The 25,637-nt window shown below is 46.9% G+C and overlaps 1 protein-coding gene across 5 annotated transcripts in view; it reads right to left on the reverse strand.

The window, feature by feature from the left end:
• The window catches only part of LOC106899270 (collagen alpha-1(VII) chain-like), a 136,546-nt gene that overhangs the window by 66,983 nt on the left and 43,926 nt on the right, over positions 1-25,637 (reverse strand). For 4 of the 5 annotated variants that reach the window (XM_014961018.1, XM_014961019.1, XM_014961017.1 and 1 more), the window contains exons 20-43: positions 23,286-23,432; positions 22,929-23,132; positions 22,466-22,605; positions 20,754-20,877; positions 19,266-19,409; positions 18,749-18,939; positions 17,579-17,656; positions 17,206-17,286; positions 17,084-17,110; positions 15,488-15,532; positions 14,458-14,526; positions 14,256-14,342; positions 13,578-13,604; positions 13,218-13,271; positions 11,813-11,884; positions 10,019-10,054; positions 8,552-8,587; positions 6,943-6,978; positions 6,627-6,662; positions 5,784-5,816; positions 4,606-4,677; positions 3,755-3,814; positions 2,514-2,549; positions 1,045-1,125 (exon numbers count right to left, since the gene is read on the reverse strand). In XM_014961018.1, coding sequence (XP_014816504.1) covers positions 1,045-1,125; positions 2,514-2,549; positions 3,755-3,814; positions 4,606-4,677; positions 5,784-5,816; positions 6,627-6,662; positions 6,943-6,978; positions 8,552-8,587; positions 10,019-10,054; positions 11,813-11,884; positions 13,218-13,271; positions 13,578-13,604; positions 14,256-14,342; positions 14,458-14,526; positions 15,488-15,532; positions 17,084-17,110; positions 17,206-17,286; positions 17,579-17,656; positions 18,749-18,939; positions 19,266-19,409; positions 20,754-20,877; positions 22,466-22,605; positions 22,929-23,132; positions 23,286-23,432 — 1,916 coding nt within the window. Of the gene's footprint in view, positions 1-1,044; positions 1,126-2,513; positions 2,550-3,754; positions 3,815-4,605; positions 4,678-5,783; positions 5,817-6,626; positions 6,663-6,942; positions 6,979-8,551; positions 8,588-10,018; positions 10,055-10,905; positions 10,978-11,812; positions 11,885-13,217; positions 13,272-13,577; positions 13,605-14,255; positions 14,343-14,457; positions 14,527-15,487; positions 15,533-17,083; positions 17,111-17,205; positions 17,287-17,578; positions 17,657-18,748; positions 18,940-19,265; positions 19,410-20,753; positions 20,878-22,465; positions 22,606-22,928; positions 23,133-23,285; positions 23,433-25,637 lie in introns of all 5 variants that reach the window. The other variant, XM_014961016.1, reaches the window with a different exon arrangement.

The raw sequence follows: 25,637 nt of genomic DNA on the forward strand, positions 1-25,637 counted from the left end.
AGGGCTGTTGGGCAGCAGTGCCCCAGGATCAGAAGCACAGCTGCTGCTTTTTTTTTTCAAGCCTTCCTTTGGTGACCCTATTCCACTTGATGTTCAGGGATCAACTCAACACTCAACCCATTGAACTGAAGAAAGATCTTCACTGACTGTGGTTAGGAGAGGCTTTCCCGAAACACCAGTTATGATATTTTTGTGAGGAGCTGCTTTGTTTGATCGCAAGAAGGAACTATTATGCCCTAAAACCAAAAACAAGCCCTTCAGGGTTGTCCTGGCTGCACACTATGCTAGTTCCCTGCATGTCAGACAGAAGGGATTGGGTTGGACTAGATGATCTCCAGAGGTCCCCTTCCAACCCCATACGATTCTATGGGACTCGAGCACAAAGCAGCATGATGTTGAGCAACAAGAAATGTGGCATCCAGGCTTTGTAACACAAACACCATGGTGCCACATACCCTGGACTAAGGGTAAAGAGACTGCTGTCCTGGCTGCACACTGTGCTAGTTCCCTGCATGTCAGACAGATGGGATTGGGTTGGACTAGACGATCTCCAGAGGTCCCCTTCCAACCCCATACGATTCTATGGGACTCGAGCACAAAGCAGCATGATGTTGAGCAACAAGAAATGTGGCATCCAGGCTTTGTAACACAAACACCATGGTGCCACATACCCTGGACTAAGGGTAAAGAGACTCTGTCCTGAAATATAGCCAAAAGCATGCCCTACTGATGACCTGCAAAGGATCTACCTTCTCACTTGCAATGGAAGAGTGGACAGAACCAATGAGAACATAGACCCCTTGATGAGCAAACCATCGTGCCTAATTAAAATTAGTTTGTCCAGTCTTGTTTGTTGACCACTCTTGTGCTGAGACCTGTCTTTTCCCCAACCAGTATAACATGCATGCTTCTGACTGGTCCCATCTTGTCCCTTTTTCCTACTTTCTCTTGCAAGGGCATAACCTGGGGTTGTCAGCTTGGTACAGAGTGGTGTACCAAGGGGGCCAGGATGACCATCTGACTGGATTGTTAGCTTCTACTTACATCTTTACCTCTTAGTCCGGTCTCGCCTGGTTTCCCAGGTAGTCCTGGTTCACCTTTCTCTCCCTTCAGACCTCTATCCCCCTAAAGAAAAGGAAGCCATTGTTACGTTCCTCCTCCTGAGTTTCATAATCCTCACTTTATCAGACAGCATGGCAGGCCCCAATGGAGATGCAATTCATCCCACACACCGGGCTCAAGCTTGGGCTCAGAACATCTACCTTGTGCTAGGAAGGGCTGTGCTTATAGTATTTGCTTAGAGGGCTGGGTTGGAAAGTACCCATCTCTAATTTAGTCCACTCTAATTTAATCCAGACTCCACAATCAGCCTTGGCAGGCACTGCAGAATAGACACTTTGGAAGTTCTCCACCTCCAGGAACCTTTGCAGCGCAAGTGAGGTGGCCCATTAGCAGAGACCCAGAAGATGGGTCCTGTCTTGAGAGAACGGTGTGGACTCAGGATCAGTTCCCCCTCCATATTTTAACTTCCATTCCCATGTAAAATCAGTTGAGCTGTCATGGATGGGTACTTAAGGCATTTATTCTGCTTTAGGTTTATACAACACAGACCTTCCTCATCACTCAACCACCTCACCGTGTCTTCTCCCAGCCCAAAACACCCCTTGCTGCCTTCTCCACTTTGCAGCTGCATTAACACATCTTGTTAACGCATCCTGTCTTGGCTGCATCTCATTTATCTCTTTTGACATGTAATTTCTCCATGCCAATGAAGCTGATCCAGCCTAAATACTCCATTCACTGGGCTCCCTGTCGTGCTGTAACATTTCCCAAATCCATATGTTCCTTCAGCCAAGCCTGGGGAGCAACACTGCTTAAGAAATGTACACAGCGAGACAGATTTGCTCAACAAACAATGTCTTCTCCCAGCCCAAAACACCCCTTATCCACTTTGCAGCTGCATTAACACATCTTGTTAACGCATCCTGTCTTGGCTGCATCTCATTTATCTCTTTTGACATGTAATTTCTCCATGCCAATGAAGCTGATCCAGCCTAAATACTCCATTCACTGGGCTCCCTGTCGTGCTGTAACATTTCCCAAATCCATATGTTCCTTCAGCCAAGCCTGGGGAGCAACACTGCTTAAGAAATGTACACAGCGAGACAGATTTGCTCAACAAACACCTCATTTGGGATGTTTTCCAGACCTCCCTCGACCAGTTTTGAGCCTTTGTCAGGAGGAATCCTACAGGCCAGGATTTGTAGATATTTTTTTTTTAAGGCCTCACAAGGATGCAAGAGCATCTTGTCATTGCTCTTCTCTGCTGGAGAGTCCAGCAAAGTAGGATTTGTTTGGACCTTTCGGCTTTTGAACACCTCCCCACCTTTTGCCACCATGGCAAAGACAAAACCCCACTGACTCAAGTTGCTTTGGGTGGCACAGACAATGCCACCCAAAGCCATGGTCACAAGACAACACTTTCCACGTTGCAAGCACTGCCATGGACTCACCTTCTGACCTGGTTTGCCCGACAAACCTACATTTCCCTGCAGAAAAACAGACGGTTAGTCAAGGGGCAAGACTCATGGCAAGAACAATACAAGTAGAATAGTTGCAGGTGAGGGTCCTCTGTTGTATCTAAAGGGCATAAACATCATACTCAAGGCTGCAAAGCTGCTCTTTGATTTTAGGTTTTAGCAGCTGAAACAGTCAAGTAAAATGCAGAGAAGGGGAAAACAGATGGTGTCCTAAGAGGTCCTGCTGGAAGCACCCACTGTCTAGATACATCCATCTTCCCCACCTTGAAACCATTAATGCTTTGATGACAAGCTTTGATAAAGAGGTGGGGACCTCAAAGATGTTAGGTTTTTCAAGCTTTTGCTGCTTTAAAATGGAAGGGACTACTAATATCCCCACAGAAGGGAACACCAATGTGTTGACGCAACCTTTACTAGACATCAGTGACCTCACGCTGGGCCCACCAGAAACTTGCACCTTCTTAAGATACAAAAATCAGGAAGATAAAGGTCAAGTACACCTTCAGGACACAAAGCCATTGGAAATGGGGCTTCCTTGGCTTTGCTGTTGAATTACCAGTTGAGCATTGACCATCTGTGCTTTCTTCCAGACTCACAAGTGATCCTCTCTCTGCATTTCAGCAGAGAGCAGTCTTCCACAGTCAGGTGCAAATGGCCCCACCACACAAGACCACCATGGGATCACCAACCACAGCATGACAGCCTGGCTCCTTCTCACCATCCCAGTCTTAATTTCTTGATGACAGGGTGGAGACCAGCAAATTCATGTGCATGGAGGTGACAGAGATTTTGGCTTTGACTCTTCTGATTTGCCTTCTCAGCCCTCCCCTTCCCAAAGCCAGTGTGTTGCCCCACTCACCCTGTCGCCTGGATCTCCCTTCAGCCCAGGTTGACCAGGAATCCCGAAACCTGGGCTTCCCTGCAAAAATCAATGATGATCAGTGTAATTCTGGGACAGTTTTTCCTCTCTGCACCTCTATGTATGACAGAGACACAGCCAGGACTAAACCCTGTGGTGGTACCACCCACCATGGGATCACCAACCACAGCATGACAGCCTGGCTCCTTCTCACCATCCCAGTCTTAATTTCTTGATGACAGGGTGGAGACCAGCAAATTCATGTGCATGGAGGTGACAGAGATTTTGGCTTTGACTCTTCTGATTTGCCTTCTCAGCCCTCCCCTTCCCAAAGCCAGTGTGTTGCCCCACTCACCCTGTCGCCTGGATCTCCCTTCAGCCCAGGTTGACCAGGAATCCCGAAACCTGGGCTTCCCTGCAAAAATCAATGATGATCAGTGTAATTCTGGGACAGTTTTTCCTCTCTGCACCTCTATGTATGACAGAGACACAGCCAGGACTAAACCCTGTGGTGGTACCACCTCTCAGTTTTTCCTTATTGTCCCTCTCCTCTCCTTGCCACCTGTGAGGGATGCTGTTGTGGAGAGCCAGCTTTCACTGAAGTGCTATTTGGGGAACCCAGCACGTGCCTCAGTTTCCCCATCCCAATATTCCAGATCTTGGCCACAATTCTTCCACTGCCACGCAAAAGCTGTGGTGACACAACCTTGCCAGTCTTGGGAACATGTTCGGTGCCATGCTCAATGTTGGCAGTCTCCACTCCACCACCACTCTGTAGCCCCCTCAAGAGTCACCTGCTTCCTGTCCTCGCTATAACTACTGGGAGTTAATTGTCAATGCTGTTTTTGGTGCTAAGCAAGAGGCAGAGGACGATGCAGCATCTTCCCAGAGCAGCTTCCAAGCTCAGGACATAAATGCCCACATCTGAAGCTTGCAGGAAAGGACAGAGCAGATCCCAGGCATTTCCATCAACCATGGGCAGCCAGGCGAGCTGAGCATTGGTAACTGCATCTCTCTCTGACTTCCTTTCAAGGAGCTTTTGACTTCTCCTTGTGACAAGACCCCCCTCAGCTTTCAGCACGTGGGTGTTCCTTGCCAGTGTGCCTTGGGAAGGAACTCCATCTGCTTCAGCGTTTCCTTTGCGGACACAAACAAAATAAACCCTTCTACCCATAAAGGATGTGCCAAGAAAAGCAAATACATTACCTTCTCTCCTTTGTCTCCTTGTATTCCTTTGTCTCCTTGTGGTCCCAGGGCCCCTGTTGGTCCAATATCACCCTGTGAATAAAAGACACAGGTTGGTCTCAGGCCACTACCTAAAAATGCATCCAGCCCAAAAGAAGAGAGACATTTTTGCTATCCAATGTTAAGCAATCCAGACAATAAGACCAACGAAGGGAAGTGGCTCCACTATCCGAGCCCAGTAAAAAGGACAAAACTAATTTTTCTTTAAGGGCTGAGGGAGGTATGAAGCACTGTAGAGTGTTTCATGAATGTCAGGAATCAAAAAACCAAGAGGACTTAGTCCTGCAGTAAATACCTCTTACAGGGATAAGGGAGATCTTTTATTTATTTGCAGGTTGGTAATGATCCATCAAGAATAAAAAAAATGTAAGATATTCCAGGCCACGTTCCACCATGAGGCCACTGCAAAAGTGGGCTGTATCTGCTGGGCTACACAGCAGATGTACAACATGGACAATGATCCATCAAGAATAAAAAAAGATAAGATATTCCAGGCCACATTCCACCTCGAGGCCACTGCAAAAGTGAGCTGTATCCGCTGGGCTACACAGCAGATGTACAACATGGATGGCATAGCCAGGGAACAGCTCTGTCTCAAACATCTCCTTGGTTTGAGAAATTCAACTTCCTCCAGTCATGGGAAGTGCAAATGCTGGGTCAGAGGCCTGAAGACATGGGGGAATCTCCATCCGTGGAGATGTTCAGCACACAAGGTTCTGAGGAACCTGACCCAGCTTCAAAGTTGGTTCTATTTTGAGCTGGAAGTGGAACTAGAGACCTCCAGAAGTCCCTTCCAGCCCCAGTTGTACTTTGATTTTTTGTCAATGACTCCCTTGGCTGGAAATTAGCTTTTGTGGGTGGGCTGGATCTGCACTTCAGTGATCTCTCCCTTCTAAAACTAGCACACGGTAATCCCAAAGTACCCCACGGACTAGGGCTAGAAAGAGAATGACAGATACAAAATGTTAATAAAAGCAAAAGAAATATCAGCAGGGCAAGACTGTTGCTACTTTTCTAACCTCTCCTCTTCAGTCAATCACAAGGGAGGTGTGATTAAGATGATGAAACGTGGTACAGCCTTCACTTTTTCAGGCAGAGACCTCATCTAAGTTTCAAGCAGTGCTAATTAATGGACTTACCCTGACACCTTTCTTGCCTGGAGGTCCCAAAACCTGAGGATAAAAAGAAATCACAGAAACACACTCTTACTTGGGAAAAAGTATCTCCCTCTCAAAGTACGGTCTATTCATGTTACCTTTTCCAAAGCAAGAGAATCTCAGCCTTGCTATGGGACAGGAAAACCATGACCTTCACCAATGGCTGGAAAGGGCTACAAGCCAAATCCCAAACCCAGTGAAGCTGGTGAGGAATCCCATCAACTTAGGTAGGTTTTGGCTCCAGGAATGGGACTGAATGGTCACTCACATGCAAGGTGTTATCGGCAGGTAGCTGCTGTAGCCTTCGCTAACAGATGCCAAGGGCCGACCTTCAGACAGCAATGTCCCTGCTCATTCAACCTTCCTCCAGGACACATCAGTCTGTCCTGGTGGTGGGTCTCAGTCCTTAATGCAACCTTCAGCTGCTCCCACAGCTCTTAGAGCAATGCCACAGGGCCTGCAGAGGTGGCCACCACCAAGGTTTCTCCTCAAGGCTGCCCTAGCACTTGGAGGGACATGAAGAGCAGTGCCACTTCAGGGCTGAAGCACTGGGCTTCAGTTGTGGGGACACTTTATCCTTATGTTTCCTGCACAGCAGTGAAGCTCCTTTGAGGAGACAGTGGGCAACTGTGGTGCAGGGCTGGGAATACAAGTGGAGCAAGAGAGCAGAAGACATAGTTGGCTGCAGGGTGAGGCAAAAGCTCTGTTAGTTCTTCCTGCAGTTCAGTGGGACACTTCTCTCCTGGCCCTTGGTCTACTGGCACCACTACTGGTGATGGTGCATAGCTATAACACAAGAAGGGTTGTAAATCCACTCATAGTTACCCCCATAGCTGGAGCACCTGGAAATCCTGGGTTCCCCTGCAAGACAAAAGGACATAAAATGAACAATCTGGGGAAATAAAAAAATTATGCTCATCGCTTTCCCTCATCCATTCTTTAAAACAGCTCAAAACTCCTCTCAGAAGCACCAGAGCAAAACAGAGAGGAGACACAGAGCTCGAGAACATCTCTGCGTACGCCCCCCATAAACACACTCAACTGCACCTGCAAGAGCTGCACACGTGGAACAGGCTGGGCAAAGTCAGGATACCTTCTCCTGAGCTAGTCAAACCTGGTGCTCTCTTCCTGTTTGACTTACCTGGTCTCCCTTCTGCCCTGGAGGTCCTGGGAGTCCCTGTAAGACAGACATCAAAAGAGGATTTCCACCAGACTGAAAACAGAGTCCCTGCTGTAGTGAGAAGATCCCAGCCAGGAGGGAGGAGAGGAAGGAAGAAGCTTTCCAGCCCAATTTTTTACCACCTACAAGACATCTCTGCCAGGCAGCTACCAGGGTATTGGGCTAGAGATGGAAATCCCCGTGACTATCTCTAGCACACCTGGTTGCCACCTACTGGGAGACCAACTGCACAGCAGCAAGCTCTCATTCCAGGTAAAGCTCTCAAAAACCCTCCTTTGCAAGCAAGAAAAGGTACGAAGATGGCCATGAGATGCATGGGAGCTACCAGACCAGGTCAGTGCTTTGTCTAACCCAGTCCCAGGACTCTGCTCAGAGCTGGAAGCTGCAAGAACTGCACCTGGGCCGGAACAATCCTCACCATCAGTACAGACTGGGGGGTGAGGTATTAGAAAGCAGTCCTGAGGAAAGGGACTTGGGGGTGCTGGTGGATGAGAAGCTGGACATGAGCAGGCAGTGGGCAGTTGCAGCCCAGAAGGCCAATCACATCCTGGGCTGCATCAAAAGATGCATTGCCAGCAGGTCCAGAGAGGTAATTCTTCCACTTTGCTCTGGTGAGACCTCACCTGGAGTATTGTGTGCAGGTCTGGAGCCCTCAATATAAGAAGGACATGGACCTGATGGAGCAGGTCCAGAGGAGGGCCACAAGGATGATCAGGGGGATGGAGCACCTCTGCTATGAGGACAGGCTGAGGGAGCTGGGGTTGTTCAGCCTGGAGAAGAGGAGGCTCCGGGGAGACCTAATAGCAGCCTTCCAGTACCTGAAGGGGGCCTACAGGAAGGCTGGGGAGAGTCTGTTTAGAAAGGCCTGCAGTGACAGGACGAGGGGCAATGGCTTCAAGCTGGAGGGGAACAGATTTAGACTGGAGATGAGGAGAGGGTTCTTCACTGTGAGGGTGGTGGAGCACTGGAACAGGTTGCCCAGGGAGGTGGTTGAGGCCCCATCCCTGGAGATATTCAAGGAGAGGCTCGACGAGGCCCTGGGCAACCTGGTCTAGTTGGGGGTGTCCCTGCTGACTGCGGGGAGGTCGGACTAGATGACCTTTGGAGGTCCCTTCCGGCCTGGACAACTCTATGACTCTAACTCGTACCTTCTGTGCTTGCAGGGCCTCGCTCCCACAAAGTGCACTGGCATGAGGAGGACTGACAGCCTATTTCCATTTTTCACTGCTGTAGCTGTTCTTAGGAAAAAATGCTGCCGTTTCTTTTGATCTTTGAGGCTATAATCAAATGCACGTGCAGAGCGAGTGCAGCTGGGGGAGCTGTAAAAACAGCAAACCTGAAATACAGCTCAATAAAAGCAACCGGTGAATACTCAGCACGGGCTGGCAAGGAGTATTCAAGGTAGCTACGTCGGCCTGTTGTATCTGGCCAGACTGGGAGAAGCCTTTAGGAGGGATATCAAACTCCCTCCCTCTGGATCTCCAACCAGACACCTCAACTAGTGTGTCCTGAACCCAAAAACAGAGCCAGCACTTCTTCCCCTCCTGCTTTGAGTGCTCTTCAGTCTCACCTTTTCCCCTTTCACACCACCTTGCCCTTTGTTACCCTGGAAAACAGAAGATGCTTCAGTTAAGACAAGGCTCCGCTGGCACAGCAGGATGAGCCTGAAGGCTCACATGCTACAGAAGATCATGCTGAGCATGTTCCCTCCACTGGAGATTGTGAAAGCCCAGAGGACAACAAATTAAAAATTAAAAAAAAATTTAAAAAAAAAGCTTTTTACATATATATCATACATAGTATATAGCACATTACATATATATATTGCATGTGTTTATGTATTGTATATTATATAGATATATATTAATTACCTGTCAAGTATCTATAACATACTAAGACATCTTGTATAATCAAACATATTACTATACATACTTTATGCCTAATATTAAATTGCATGCATGTTATAATAGATAGTTACTATACCATTGCTATATATATACTATATAAATGTACTATACATAATCATCTACTATATAATTTACGTATACTACTATATGTATATATGGACTATCCTGAGCTTGATTAGACTAGTTCCTCCCAGAAGCCTGAGAGCTGAAGATGAGAGTCTCTTGGAAAAGTTGAATTTACAACAGATAATGTGCAGGTTTGGGGTTGTGGGGTAGGTCCAGGCTTAGCTCAGAGACTAAGCACAACCAAGAGAAGCAAAGTGAAATATTGGTCCAGGGCCCAGTTACTGTGGGTTGTATATTTACATATTGGTTTTAAATCTTAATTTTTAAAACTTTGTTCTAATTTGATTAATTTGGAGGCACACCCATGGCCCAATCAATTCTTCTTCCCCAGGTGGTCCTCGTTTAACCTAAATGAAAATGAGCAATTGTGATTGCCTCATCTTCCCTGGGTTCCTGGCAGAGATGCCAGATTTGGGTTGGAGCTACATTTGTCTGGTCCCTTTCCTCTGGCAGCACCAAGGCCCCAAAACCATTCCTCCACAAACCCCACCAACCCCAACCTCTTAAGCAAGGTGAGAGAATTGTCAAGTCAAGGTTTCCTCTTCCCTCAACAATTGGAAAAAAATGGACACTTCCAGAAGAAAACTCTGACTTCAGTATGGGCTATATCACCTCTCATAGGGGTGACCTTTCTCCACTGGAAACGTGGGAAACCTGGATGGTTCAGAGGAAGGTGTCCAAAATGCAGACGTGAGACAATCTGCTCCTTACATCTTCCTCCCAAAACACATTTCATGTGAATTACTACAGTCCTGCAGAGTCTCACTGCCCCCCAAAATGCCATTTATTATTTTATTAAAGTATCACATCTTGCTACCAATTCCAGGTCTCTGCAGCACCCTTCCACAGGTCAGTGACTGCTGATGTGTAAAATTATTCCCTTTCATTGATTTTGAGTAAGGGGTCAACATTCCTGCAGCCTAAGATGATGGTTAGAGCTAGATGCTTTCCTTGGCACCTGAGTACCACGCATGGAGACTCAGGTTCAACCTTTCAGTACCCACCTTTGGTCCTGGTGCTCCTGGAGGTCCCATCACACCCTGAAAAAAGCAGAAAAGAAACCAAACCAACAGTGAAAGCTCAAACTTTAAAATTCAGTGTCTTCCCTTCTCTCACCCATTTGTAACTACAGGACGTGCCCTCTGAGGAAAACACAGATAAGAGATATTGGAGGAGACTCTGGAGAAACTGGACCCTCCCAGGGGACTTCAGCTGCAACTCTCACCCCAAAATTGCCAAACCACCTGTTTTCCTTCCTCCCTCTTCAAGCCAGTGGTGCCAGGAACACCGGTTCCTGCCATCCCGTGCAAGGTAAGCACAGCATTGCCCTTGGAGAAGTGAGGGAAGAGCATGAGATGTCCTACCCAGATATCTGCTTCAGAGCTCTACCCTTAGCCACCCTGCAAAGTAGGAGGGGAGAAATTTGCTCTGTAAATAGTTGGGTAAGACATATGCCCAGCCAGTAACCTTCAGGCAAGGTGCAAAAAATGAGGTGGAGAAGAGAATTAAAAAACAAGGGTCTGTAGGTGTTTCCAGCGACCACTTCTGTAGATGTTTCCAGTGACCATTTGAAGCAGGGTGGGGGATTCAGGGAAAGGAGCATGCAGGGCTTGGGCCACGTTTGGGAGAAAAAACTGCTCTTGATAGCAGGAACTACAGAGGAGATCTTCCACTGGGTGGAAACAAGAGGACTGAGAGGAAAATGGACTTGGATGGAGATGGAGCATCTATTCCAACACGTACAAACTCAAACCCATACAAGCAGGGAGTGAAGGGGAATGGTGGGAGATCCCAACGTGCCTCCCCACATGTCTACCCTGCTATTACTTTGTCTCAGCCATTCTCAGCTCCCACTTGGGCTGATGGATCCTGCAAGCATCTGAATACTGACCTTTTCTCCCCTTGGTCCAGGCAATCCAGGAACACCATCTAGCCCTACTGGGCCTGGCAACCCAGGTTTCCCCTGAAAAGGAAGACACATCATCAGGTCTTTTTCTTCCAAACTTTTTGTTGTCAATCATCCTAAAGAAAAGGTTGATTTTTAAGGGTGCAGAAACACAAGTAGAGAAACATAGATACTGATGTATGTATCTGAACAGTTCCTTTACAATGGAGGATTTATAGAGATGTCTATGTATTCCCAAATTTCTTCCCCCCCCTCCAAATAAGCTATGGATCACTGGTTTTACTCAGGAAGGGAAAATAAAGATGTGTTTGCTTGTTAGAGCCTGGGTACCCATGCTGTCTTCTGCAGTTGCTTTTCATGGTTGTGTAAGAGGGTGACCACAGTAACGCTGCTGGTGTAGAAATGGTGAAGAGAGGGGAGAAATTTGCTCTGTAAATAGCTGGGTAAGACATATGCCCAGCCAGTAACCTTCAGGTAAGGTGCAAAAAATTAGGTGGAGGACAGAATTAAAAAAGAAGGGTCTGTAGGTGTTTCCAGCGACCACTTCTTTAGATGTTTCCAGTGACCATTTGAAGCAGGGTGGGGGATTCAGGGAAAGGAGCATGCAGGGCTTGGGCCACGTTTGGGAGAAAAAACTGCTCTTGATAGCAGGAACTACAGAGGAGATCTTCCACTGGGTGGAAACAAGAGGACTGAGAGGAAAATGGACTTGGATGGAGATGGAGCATCTATTCCAACACGTACAAACTCAAACCCATACAAGCAGGGAGTGAAGGGGAATGGTGGGAGATCCCAACGTGCCTCCCCACATGTCTACCCTGCTATTACTTTGTCTCAGCCATTCTCAGCTCCCACTTGGGCTGATGGATCCTGCAAGCATCTGAATACTGACCTTTTCTCCCCTTGGTCCAGGCAATCCAGGAACACCATCTAGCCCTACTGGGCCTGGCAACCCAGGTTTCCCCTGAAAAGGAAGACACATCATCAGGTCTTTTTCTTCCAAACTTTTTGTTGTCAATCATCCTAAAGAAAAGGTTGATTTTTAAGGGTGCAGAAACACAAGTAGAGAAACATAGATACTGATGTATGTATCTGAACAGTTCCTTTACAATGGAGGATTTATAGAGATGTCTATGTATTCCCAAATTTCTTCCCCCCCCTCCAAATAAGCTATGGATCACTGGTTTTACTCAGGAAGGGAAAATAAAGATGTGTTTGCTTGTTAGAGCCTGGGTACCCATGCTGTCTTCTGCAGTTGCTTTTCATGGTTGTGTAAGAGGGTGACCACAGTAACGCTGCTGGTGTAGAAATGGTGAAGACTGACAGATGAAAATGGCTGGTCTATGGGATATAGCTCTACAGTATGACAAAGGTAACAAAAAAGGGACCCATTTATGATGATGGACAGTAAGAGGCATCTTGGGAAGGGTGCAAGAACAGCAATATGCATATAGTCCTTCAGTCATCTTTCAGGTTTGAGCCATTTGTAATGCAGGGACTTCCCAAACTAATCAGGTTTCTTTTATTCCTAGTAGTCCACCATAGACTTTTTCCTTTCTCTTATCTCCCCTTGAACTTGAACTTCCTACACCCCAAACATCCTTGTGGGACTTCTGTGAAGATCCACCACCTTTTCTTTGTTTTGAACCTGCTGCCAGGTTGGTCCATTTGCTATACCATTCTTTTGACCCACGTTCTTGCCCTCCTCTGGACCTGCCCCAGTTCTCCTCTCTTCTGCTGAGACCAGAGGGATGGGATGCAAGAAGAAGGAGGGTTGCACTCAGCTGCTCCATGGGTGCAAGAGACAGTGGGAGCTCAAGGGTGACTCATTGTTGCTTTGGAGTGACCTTCATCAGGTGACATTTGTTATCATCTGCCAATGTGATTGACTATGCCAGAGGGTTTATCGTCATGGTTGAACACCGTGATGGATGCATTTGTCACAGCTTTGCTCCATGCCATGAGGAAGAGCATGCCCTTGCTTTTGGCAAAAGCAATGGCTGTTACCCTGTGTCTTCGCTGGGTTTCTAACATTTCCCTTTCAGCAGTTCCTGAGTGACAGGTCAACAGGATGAAGCTGACAAAGTGAGAAACACTTAATTGCCCCTGCTTAATCTGCCGGCCCTCAGCAGCAGCGAAGCACCCCAAAGTGAGATGAGATAGCTGATGAGACCTGGCAGTAGACACTGTCCCTCTACACCCACCCCGCATGGCAGTGGGCACCTTGAGGCCAATGGTCCCTTCCCACCACAGCCAGCAGCTCTTCCTTAGCCACTGGCCATTGATGGACCACTCACCGGCTCTCCCATTCCTCCTCTGTCACCCTTGAGGCCATTCCTCCCACGAGGGCCCTGCAAGAAGCACAGGACAGTCTTACTGAGTGTCCCAGCAGCCCTTTTGGGTCCTGATGGACATATGGTTAGTATGGAATCATAGAATCATATGGGGTTGGAAGGGACCTCTGGAGATCATCTAGTCCAACCCGCCCCACCAAAGCAGGTCTACCTAGAACAGGTTGTACAGGAACTTGTCCAGGCGAGTTTTGGATGTCTCCAGAGGAGACACAGCCTATTGGGCAGCTTAGAAATACTTTAAAAAAAAAAAAAAAAAGGGCTTCTCAACACATGCAGGAGTGAAAGCCAATCTCAGGTACTTACCCTGGTACCTGAATCCCCACGTTCACCCTGAAACATAAAGGACAAGGAGCATTACCATGAGGTGGTAACCTAGGGAGGGGGTCCAGTCCTCTCTAAACACAGTCCCAGCAAAAAGCTCCTGCAGGCTGACAACCCCAGAGACCAAAACTCCCACCCCAAAGGGAAAACAGAGCTTTAGTAGAGGTTTCTCCTATCCTGTGTGCTCCAGACACTTTAACCTGCAAAATCTGATGACAACCTCCCCTTAGGGTAGAAGAGGGGAGTTTAGATCTTGGCTGAGACTTTCTGATGGTGCAAGGGGACATTTGGTGACAACCATCAGTCAGTTTTAGCACAAGTGATCCTGGCTGTTTCACTCCAGCCACTGAACAACCCTCCTAAGGACCTGGAGCTGAAAAAGTCTTAGAGTGGCCACTGAATCTGGTCCCAGGGTCAAGCAAGGCTGACCGTATCCTTTTCAAGCTCCATCATCTATTCCCACTGTGTGGAACATCAGGGCCCCAATGACAAGAACATTTTGCAGAGTTCTTTGTGGTTTTTTGCCTCAATGGGAAAATCCCATGATGGAGAGAAGAAATGAATGTTCCCAGGGCTCTTGAATGAACAGAGTATCCAGAGGACCCTGGACTACGCTGAGTCTCCTCTCTCTGTAGTACAACATCACAGAACCATGCTCACCTTGATGGAGATGCCTGGTGGCCCCTGTGGCCCTGGTAAACCTGGTGGTCCTGCTACCCCAGGAACCCCCGGCTGCCCTTTCTGTCCCTGCAACAACAAAAACCAAGAAAGGGAAGGACATGGGCTCTCTTCCAGCTCCCTTCTCTTCTCTGCCAGCTCTTGAGAGGTTGAAGGGTCCACCAATCCTGGGTATGATACTCACAGGGGGGCCAGGCTGCCCATTTCGGCCAGGAATCACCTCTACTCCTCCCAGGACATAGCCTGGTTCGCCCTGCACACAAAGAGAGGATGATATGTGCTTAGCTGCATAGGGAGGTCCAGGTGAAATCAGGCAGTTTCATAATTTAGGGGCAATTTCATGATTGGCATAAGTGACTTTAAAACCAAACAGGCCATCTGTACACTGCAAACCCAAACTATCTCCTTGCAGCAAGTCTTTTGCAGAGGCACCAGAAAGCCCATGACCATGGCATGAGGTCTTCTTACTGGAATGGCAGAAAATTAATCCCAGGGGGAAAAAAATGGAGGTTGGCTTTCAGCAGGATCTACTCCCTGACCTGTAGCCATACAGATCACAGAATATTCTATGTTGGAAGGGACCTTAAAGATCATCTTGTCCAACCGTCAACCTAACTGACAAAAATAGACACCCCCACAACAAACAAGAAGCATCACCATCACTAAACCATCCCTCCCAGCACTACATCAACCCGTCTTTTGACCACCTCCAGGGATGGTGCCTCAACCACCTCCCTGGGCAGCCCATTCCAATGCCTGATAACCCTTTCCGTGAAAAAAAATTTCCTAATATCCAGCCTGAACCTCCCCTGGTGTAACTTGAGGCCATTTCCTCTCATCCTGTTGCCTGTGACTTGGGAGAAGAGACTGACCCCCACCTCTCTACACCTGCCTTTCAGGTAGTTGTAGAGAGCAATAAGGTCTCCCCTCAGCCTCCTCTTCTCCAGGCTGAATAACCCCAGCTCCCTCAGCCTCTCCTCATAAGACTTGTGCTCCAAGACAAGGACTGAGCATTCTTCTCCATAAAGATGTTAGATTCCTCCTAGCAAAGCTGAAGGACAACTCCCCAAACTGAAGACTAGCAATGTAGGACCAGTTACATATAGCTCAGAAGTTCATATTCACCACAGGTCACCACTGTACAAATGCTTAGAAATTGCAGATCAGAGCAATACAACAGCTTTTGCCCAATGAAACCCAGGAATGAAACTCACTCTCTCTCCTTTTGGCCCCGCTGGTCCAGGATAGCCAGGAGAGCCCTGGAATTAAAAATAGATCCTGCAGCATTAAACAGGAAAGCACTGGTAAGACCATCACTGTGGGATGTTCAAGCCACAGACCTGTCTCTAATAAAATTTCATTTCACTTTTAAAGTTATCATGAAAAAAAGGGTTCCCAGAATTGGATTTTGGGCCAAACATTGATGAGAAATACATATGTGTCACCCATGGGTGTGTTATGTGTCCCTCTCTAGTGATGGGTGCATATAGGATGGACACTTGATGTAGTGACAGTGTAGTCCATTCAAGCACCATGGGAAGCTGTGAGGAATGAGGGGTTATGGCTCATTTAATCCACCAGGAGAAGGTAAATGAGGCAGAAGGGGCATTCAGTGGCTGCAGTGGTTTGTGTCAGAGACCTGTACAAACCATGGCTCACAAGTATCATAACTCTTGTTATAGGTGCTACCCCTTCACAGACAGTGGCAGTTTGACCCAGATGCCCAAAGATGGGTGATACCATCAGGCACCAGCATGGAGCTGGTGGACGTGATGCAGGAGACCTGTGTCCTTCTGAAGCATCATCTCATGGCATGGAGCTGGTGGACGTGATGCAGGATTTATAGGAGACCTGTGTCCTTCTGAAGCATCATCTGCAGGATGGGTGGGATAACGGGACATCTCAAATCACATGAGAGGACTCTTTAAGCAACTGAATCGAGCCTAAAAGATGGAGTTAAGTTCAAGAAGGTGCCCCTGAAATGCCTCTGCACATGAGCTGGCTGTTTACACCCCACTGCAGCCAATGGAGGTCAGGGGCTCAGTTTAATTACACATGCACTGGTGTCTTGTGCCATTTGTGATGCTCTCTGATACCTGCCTGGCCTCCAGCTCTCACTTCAGAAACGTTCATCAAGTCCCATATTTTATCAGCCCTTCATGGTTGCCTTAGAAGTCCTAGGGCATCTCAAATGACCTGGGCACCTTGGTACCATCCCCTTGTCACTTTAGCCCTCGGAACCAAGGGTGATTTAGCTGGTCAAACACAGTTGCCTACTAATAAAGCCCTGGTAAAAGCAGAGGAGGAGGGACACTCATGACTGCTGATCTAGTGTGCAAAGTTGTGCCATCACCAATGACATCAACAGCACAGAGCAATTAGTACAGCAAAAACAAGGGCACATGAGGCTTGGCTAGTCTCACTAGATGCACATTTTCCAAGCAATGCTATGGACTGTTGCATGAACAATTTTTGTGTGGGAAGGCTGTGAGCAAACAATGCTGCTGGTGATAGACATGAGTGAAGGTAGAGTTCAGAGTCCTTGGTCTTCTTCTCGACCGCTCTGGTTCATTGAAGTTTACTTGGCTAGAAACGTGCCCATGTTGCATTGCATTATTTGCCAGATCTCTGAATAGAAGGAAACTTATTTGGAGCTATTTCGTGACAGCAATAACCCCTCATAAAGGAAAAACAGGTCACTTGGTTCTCCATGGTGTCCTGCTGAGCACAACTGGCCTTTGAAAGGCTTGAAAAGCAAAGCTTAAGAGTCCTGCTGAACTGATAATCTTTGCTGCGTTCAAAATACTCACAGTATCACCTTGGATGCCAGGGAGACCCTGCAAAACAGGAGAGAGATTTGAGAGCCACGTTCACTTTTCTCTTAAATGGCACTTTGACAAGGTTTGTTAAAAAAAAAAAATAATATATTTACCATGAGTCCAGGGGGACCAGGAGGACCTGTCCGCCCCGGTCTGCCCGGCAGCCCGGGAATTCCATCCTTCCCAGGTAGACCCTAAACATATGGAAAGTAGGAGCAGGCAGGTTATGGCTCCAGACCTGCAAACCCAAACAGCTTCATGCAGCACTAACCTTCTGTACCACTTGAGGGAAGCCCCAATTACCAGTACACACACACACACATTAGTTCTCTTTTGCCTGATTTCCAAAGCCAGCATGGAGCAGGATGTATCAAAACACCAACAAAAAGGATCTGAAGATGATTCTTTGCTAGATCTCTTCCTTCATTCTACTCATTTAGTTGCATACTAATTACCCGAGTGGATGGTTCATGCTGGTGGACTCACCCTCTCTCCTTTCTCTCCCTTTGTAGTAAAGCTGTATGGGTCATAGCCTCCATGAGGAGCTGGTGAACTCCTGAAGCTCTTGAAAGGAAAAGGAAAACAGAACAAATGATAATGAAATTATTATGTGCAAAAGGATGGCAAATAAACCCAAACCAGAGTCACCATGAAACGCAGACTAGCACACCCCTTGACTTGTGCACCAGAAGAAAGAAGCAAGGTTGACCACCCAGGAGACCTATTCGTATCCTCAGACTGTCTAAGTCCCTTGGAGGTCATGCATTATTTATTGTGTCTCCAGCTTGTGCCTTGAAATTGGGAGAACAGGATGGAGAACATAGAGTTCTGCGAGACAAAATGCAGTCAAGGAGTGTATCCATAACTCAGGAAGTCTCGGCCGATGTTACACCTACAATTCAAGTGTCTTCTTTTTGGCTCAGAGAGACTCTAAATATTCTTGGTTACATATCTGCAAGGCTTCAGGGTACTGTCAATGCAATTCTTCTCCCCCGTGGGGGAAACTATGGAAAGGAGCTTGGCAGAGATGAAATAAAGACCCTAATTCAGCCATCCATGGACAACATTCATCTCACCTAATTTTAGACTGCCATAGCACAAACATCACTCCATGAGCTATTCTGCCAAGTGTGGACACCTACCTATGAGGTCAAGCATGACCAGAGTGACCAGCTGTCCGGCAACTACTACAGAGACTGTAATTTTCCCCAGTGAAACTAAGATAGACTGTTCAGAGCTGGGTGTCAAGAGGTCACTGCACTTTAATATCACCAACCTTTTCATTAAAACAGCCATAAAATATCACCGTTGGAGATACTCCACAGATGAGCTCATAATGGTATCAATGACCCATCTGCCAGAGCTAGAAAAGGGCAATGAATTTATAATACATTCGAGTCCTCTGTCCCTGAAGTGGCCTTATGCAATGAAACTTTCAAAGTTCTTTTCTGGTTTCCCCAGTTCCACTTCCTTGAGTTCCAAGATTTTGTTCCTTATCTCTAGGGCTGGACAGTAAGTGAGGTCACAATTGGACCCCGTGTCCTCAACCTGTTCTGACTTTGCTTTAAAACTTTGTTTAGGGAAGAAGACTGCCCTTGTGCATGACTTGCACCAAGAAAGCTGGTTTATATTCACAGGGCTGTGAAGCAAGCTCACCTCCCCAGATGGTAGTTGAGGCCCTGAAGGCTCGGGGTCAGAACAGATGACCTCTATCAGCTCTCGGAGGATCTGGGGGAAGTCATCAAACGTGCTGACGTAGAAAACATTCTGGAGGTTCTGCTGCAGCAAGATGCTGTTGAGCTCAACGGGGTCAGCTCCTGAGACACCCACAGCAATGACGCGGATCCCTGAAAGACATCGCTCACTCAACAGAAGCAAAATTGTTTGAGATCAGAGTTTCCAAACCCCTCGTGTCAGTCACAACCTTCCTGTTAATAACCTCTGCTGGGATTAGGTGCTCCAGTAGCCACGCAAGGACTCACCTGGAGCAGAGCGTGTGAGTTACAGCAAACCAAGACACTCAAAGTAGGAACAGAAAAGAAGAAAGGATAAAGGAGTGAAGGAAGCCAGCAGTTCACTCAAAGAGCACCCATCACATAACGTACCACCCTCAACCTCCTGGAAATTCATGGAGAACCAAGGCCTCAGGGAAACGCAAAAGGGCAACTCTTACCCAACTCATGGGCTGCTCTGGCTGGTAGCAACACATCATCCTGGGATCGCCCATCGGTCACCAGCACCAGCACGTGAGGGAAATCTGGCCTCATCCCTCTGGAGGACTGAAATAACTCCTTGAGCATGTAGGTTATGCCACGACCTGGGCAAACACAGAGAGGGGCGGTGTAAATCTGTCTGTTGCGTCTGCAGGTGGGAACTGGGGGTTCCCTTCCACAAATGGAGAAAAAAGGGCATTCAGTGTCCATAAATGGACCGTAGCCCCTAACATAGGGCAATTCTTTTGAGGGAAGACAGCAGTAAAACAGGTCGGCTGAAACAGTTCAGGCTGAATTCAGCACATAGTTTTGGAAAGCTAAAAATAATAAATTTGGGAGATTTAAAGCGCTTTCCTTGCATTTTAGGAAAAAAACCCCATTTCCAAATTTCTTTAGAAAGACCAGGAAAGTTTTGCAAAGAATTCTCCCCCAAACTGAAATGGTTAAGAAGCCCCAAACCAGTATGGAAAGACCCCTATGATGGGTAAAATGCCTCTACTGATACAACTTCCATAAAAAGAAGGACTGGAGGCAAGGTTGCCTAGGAGTCTGTAGTCTGACCAGTTTCACACCTGCTTTCCCTAAGCAGTCCCATCAAAATCCTCATATTTTGATCAGGCCCATTTTTTTGTGTTCCTGCCCAACACAACTGAGCCAGGATGAGGTATATAAGCCTTCAATTAACAAACATGGGTGCCTCAAGGTTTCTCTTCACATTGACTGATTGGAAGACATTAATTGGGCCGTTTAAGAAGGGTAAAGTTAAAAATAATTACCTTCAATTTAATATTACTGCTCAGGTACCTTCAGGGAACCAGGTGTACCCTACTGTCCTGCTGGGAATGAGTAAGTGGAAAGTCGTGTCTGTCTCAGAGCATTTAACTACACGAGACAAAAGTTTATGATTTTCGGAGGCACTTTGCTGATGAAGAGCTCTATTCTTTGTACAAGAGAGGTCAACAAAGGACAGCTACATGGTGACACACCATGAAAATAGGACGGGGCGCGCTGTTTTGTTGTTAGGGGTAACAAGGCAACAACTGTTGGAATTTGTGGATTAAAATGTGCATACAGTGGGCAATAAGGATGCTTCAGCATCAACTATCCTTCCCTAATGTTTATGGGCTTTATCTCCAAGCCAGGTATAAAAACCTCCCTCAAGTGCAGGCAAGGTTATGAAACAGCAAAGAGAAACCCAGTAGTAACACCAGGACATGGATAAAAGACATCAGGCTAAGCTGGAAAGAGTATCCCTAGAACTAAAACTAAATTCAATCCTCCATTCTCAACTTTTAGGCCATAATTTATGGGCCATACTCCAGCTTTGGGCCATAACTCTCTAACCAGGCAAATGGGTTCAAAACACGCAGACAAATGCCATCCCTGGGCTCCACCCTCTGTCTTGGTCCAGAAAGTCCACCCCATGTGTGGATCTCACCCATCCAGACCTGTTTTTGTGTTGCCCCCAGCGTAGCTCAGTCCCTTGACGGCTTTCAGGGCACTGTTGCGGTCCCGGTGCTGGTTGAAGTAGAAGGCTGCCCTGGGCTCCTCGCTGTACTGAGCAACAGCAACCTGCCAAAGAAAAAGGAGGTGAAAAAACATGGAGGGCTCAGGCACACAACAGATGTGCCATCACTCAATAAACTGCCTTGAGTTAGACGATACAACCAGTTGCGGTGCAACAGGAGTGGAAAGCAGTTGTGTTTCTTGCAGACTGAAAACTGGCCCAAGAAAAAATGGCCATAAAGTTGGCAGGTACACAGGGCATAATCCATATGCTTAAGCATGGGCAAGGTATGGAAGTGTTCAAGGCCAGGTTGGACGGGGCGTGGGCAAGGTATGGAAGTGTTCAGGGCCAGGTTGGACGGGGCTCTGAGCAACCTGGTCTAGTGGGAGGTGTCCCTGCCCAGGGCAGGGAGTTGGAACTAGATGATGAGTGCAAAAGGAGGCCAACTACTCAGCTCATACTATAGCCATCTAAACCTAAATTTCCTGGTTCCCTGGAAATTCCCTGGAATTTTCCCTGTTCCTCTACAACAGGGAAGTTGTAGAGGCCCCATCCCTGTAAAGAGAATCATAGAATTGTCTAGGTTGGAAGGGACCTTAAAGATCATCTAGTCCAACCATCAACCTAACTCTGACAAAAAAAATAAGAAAAAAACCAACCCACTAAGCCATATTCCTGAGGACCATGTCAACCTGTCTTTTGAACACCTCCAAGGATGGTGCCTCAACCACTTCCCTGGACAGCCTATTCCAATGCTGGATAACCCTTTCCGTGAAGAAATATTTCCTAATATCCAATCTAAACCTCCCCTCGTGCAACTTGAGGAGGCCTGGTTGGATGGGTCTTTGAGCAACCAGGTCTAGTCGAAGGTACCCCTGCCCATGGCAGGGGGGTTGGAACTAGATGATCTTTGAGGTCCCTTCCAACTATGATTCTATGAAATGTCTCTGTTTCCCCAGAATTATTTTTTACCCTAGGGTAAAAAATCATGTGCCTACACCTTCAAGACTACCTGTAAGTAAAGAGTGCAAGAAGCTCCCCTGATCAACAGAACTACGCTGCTTTAAGCTCTGCAGGTCTCTCTTTCAAAGGCCTAGTTCAGATATTACATTAATTAAACACAAATGACTCCCCCCAGATTATCTTCTGAGTCTTCCAATTGGCTTTTAATGCTGTAGGCTTTATTTGCCCTTGAGGTGTCTCACAGCACAGCCTGGGAATCTGGGCCTCTGTTTGTTTGGAGGATCCAGCTGCTGGCATGTGCTGCATCTCCCATCTGGTGGGACCCTCTCCTGGGTCTCTAACCATCAGCAGTCTGGATGTGGGGGGTCCACAAAAGGGTCCTAGATGGGTACCTGCACCTGACACACCCCTGAGCTCCATAACCTAGACAGCATTTCAGTAGGTCTGGGATTTGCTTTATTCCTGATGACTTGCTCTTGGAAAAATAGCCAAGAAATGGAAATATATTCAAGCGGGTAGGCTGAGATGTAGGAGACTTTTGTTCATGTCTTTGTTGGACACACACGTACGCGTCAGCCTCTTCTGAGCCACAACACGTGAGTGAGCAGGCTGCTGTCATCACGGGGGTGAGCAAAAGGTGAACACTTGGAAGGAAAAGCACCTTTAGGAAGCAGAATAACAAAATCTTGCCTGTGTCCCTTCAGGCCCAATCTTCGGGAAATAGGAAATGATCCGGAAGAGGAAATCCTTCACTTTGTTGAAATTGCTCTGGCCAATACTCGAGGACTCGTCCACCAGGAACCCAATGTCTGCTTTGAACTTGCCACAGACTGCAGAGGGAAGAGAGGATCTCTGTAAGCTGTGGGGTCCTAAATCATGTTCAGGACCACAGGAAAAACCCAAGCACAAATACCTCTTGCGATGCCAAGTGTTGGTGAGTGAGCAGGCAGCACCTTCAGCCCACAGGGTAGTGCTGAGAACTTACTCCATTTTTATGGGGTTTGCTTCTTCCCCTTCCCTGACATTGGCCACTGTCACTACCCAGTGAATGAAGACTAGTTTTGGCTCCTGAGATCAGAGAAGACCACGTCCCTGGTGCTTTTGACCTACTGCTACATCATCATCATCAAATCACACATGGATACACACTCACTTGGCCCAGGGAGAGTTGTCAGCAGTGTGGACACTGCAGTGGTCGACAGTAGGGTTGCTGGAGTTGGTGGTACTGTTGTGGTGGTGGCCAGTGGAAGAGGAGTGGTCCCCACCTTGCTAGGAGATAAGGATGGGAATCTCATCGTACCCAGTTTTGTAGAAGTCACTGGAGTGATGGGTGTGGGTGACTCTCTGTGAGGTCCCGCTGTAAGAGACAAACAAAAAAGGTGTTTTTCAAACCTCTTTTAGTTACCATGCTGCTATCTAGCAAAGCGTCAGAAGGGTAGAGAAGCCAAGAAATTATCCTCAATAGCAGTTGCCCAGGTAAAACCCCAACACAAGTCTCCAGCCTCCATACCTGTTTGCCCAAGGAGTGTTGTCTCTGGTCCCTCCGTATCTCCAAAGACTGGTCTTATGGAAAACACATACATTTCTTTGGTGCTCAGTCCTGTCACTCGATACGATCTAGAAGCTGCTGACAGCAGTTCCTGGGAAAGATCAGAAGCTGTGAAAAAGGAAGAAACTTGCATTGACTGAAAGCCAAAGAAACTCAAAATTACTCCCATTTTGTAGCATCCCGTCTTCTACTGACACCACCTTCGGAGGTCGGGGATAAGATGAATCTTGGGCTCTGAAGTGGAGATTCTTGGTAAGACATGTTTGCAAACTGCAATGGTCAGGTCCTAAACCAGATGAAATAAGGTTGTTTACAAGTGACAAGGGAGTTCTTGAGTACACGACTAGGAAAAGAAAATGGGAATTTGTGCAACTGTTTACAGAGGGCATTTGGTCCAGGTGATGGCCAAGACTGAGCTCTGTGGTCAACCGATGGTTTGCAGTGGTCAGCATGCATCAAAACAGGATTCTTTTCTGTTAATGAATGGAAAGTTTGCTGAAAAGTAGAATCAAACCTGGAAAATTTGGTTGCATATAATAGTTTTGATCTGAAAAAAAAGTCATAATAATGTTTTGACATTTTATTTGTGTCTTGTTTTGGGAATACTGAATGATGAGTTTTGACAGTGTTCAAAGTGAAAGTTGCACCTTTTCATTCTGAAATAGCATTTTGCCATTAAAAAATAATTAAAAAAGAGCTTAGTTTCTACAGGAAGAAATTAAATCAGTGTAAACAATCTGTTTCATTTTCATTAGATGTTCTCATTTACCCCCAAAAAAATTTGGAAGGGGGGTTTTCCTTCTTTAATAAAAAAATGAAAAATCCCTCTTGCAGTTTGACTCAAACTCTTCTACTCCCCTCTCTCTGGGTAGGCAAGTCAAAATAATACTGGGTTAGGGTACATTGTCTGAAGGGATTTGCTGTAGGAACCACAAGTTGACAGCTCTGCTAAAACCCAGCTCTATGGTAGCCCACCACCCATCCTGCCTGCCCAGGCCCTCAAACAGGCAAGTTCAGCTACTTTTCCTTTGCAGTTCAGGCCATTGTGTAGCACTAAACCCCCACTTTTTTCTTTTTTCCCCACATAATGGGTCTTTCACACAATGAGAAACATGGTACATGGTTACCACACTCGTACCCTGGGACAGAAACAAGACTTAGATGGTGGACTGAGGCAGGAGGTACCTGGATCATACCCAGAGAGGGATGCACACGCAAGAAGAAGTCTGCAACCTTTGGAGAAGGAAGATGGTCTTTGTTGGGGACAATTTTCTACAAAGAATGAAGCAAGGGACAAGAGACTGTGAGGCTCAAGGTGCAAATGAAAATTAAATGAGCTACTATTGATTAGATGGATAAGAAACCCATGACTGTGGTGCTCCAAGAACAGTCAAGAGAAGGTAGAAAGAAGAGAGAGGAGAACAACGTCCAGCTGAACTTCTCCAAGGTCCTTCTTGTGGCATGAGCTCTGGAGGAAGCCCTGTGGACATACTGAATTTCACTGAATTTTTAGAGTTGGAAGGGACCATAGAGATCATCTAGTCAACTCCCCTGCTAAAGCAGGATTGCCTAGAGCTTGTCAGAGCATGTTACTCACATGGGGTTGATTTTGTGTAACAGTGGACAGAGGAGGTCTACAGCTGGGACAAACTCAAGTTGCGTAGAAGGGGACCCAACCCTGGGTGGCTGGAGTCAGCCAGCAGGGAGGAGGACATTAAATGAGCTTAAAAGGGGGGCAAGGAAAATGGGTAATGAATGAGTACTCATTTAGAAAGAAAAAAAAATCAAGTTGCAGAGAAGAAAATTAATGGGGTTGATTTTGTGTAACATTGGACAGAGGAGGTCTACAGCTGGGACAAACTCAAGTTGCGTAGAAGGGGACCCAACCCTGGGTGGCTGGAGTCAGCCAGCAGGGAGGAGGACATTCAATGAGCTTAAAAGGGGGGCAAGGAAAATGGGTAATGAATGAGTACTCATTTAGAAAAAAAATCAAGTTGCAGAGAAGAAAATTAATCAAGGCACCAAGAGACAAAAAAAAAAAAAAAGGCAAAATTCTTAATTGCCTTTATACACTAAAGCTGGCAGCCTGGATAATTAAACAAGAGAAATTGGAATTACTCACCTATGAGCATAAATTTGACCTCATTGGTACTAGGGAAAGACGGTGGCAAGATTCATCTGATTGGAATGTTAAATCAATAGTTATAAACCTATTTCAGAAGGATCGATGGAGTGAGGGCACAGGGGGACTGTCAGACATGGTATTATCCATTTCTGAGCCCCTGACAACCCTGAAACCAATGATTTTTGAAT

The sequence above is a fragment of the Calidris pugnax genome, unplaced genomic scaffold (assembly GCF_001431845.1).
Source record: "Calidris pugnax isolate Ruff unplaced genomic scaffold, ASM143184v1 scaffold289, whole genome shotgun sequence".
NCBI classification, from domain to species: domain Eukaryota; kingdom Metazoa; phylum Chordata; class Aves; order Charadriiformes; family Scolopacidae; genus Calidris; species Calidris pugnax.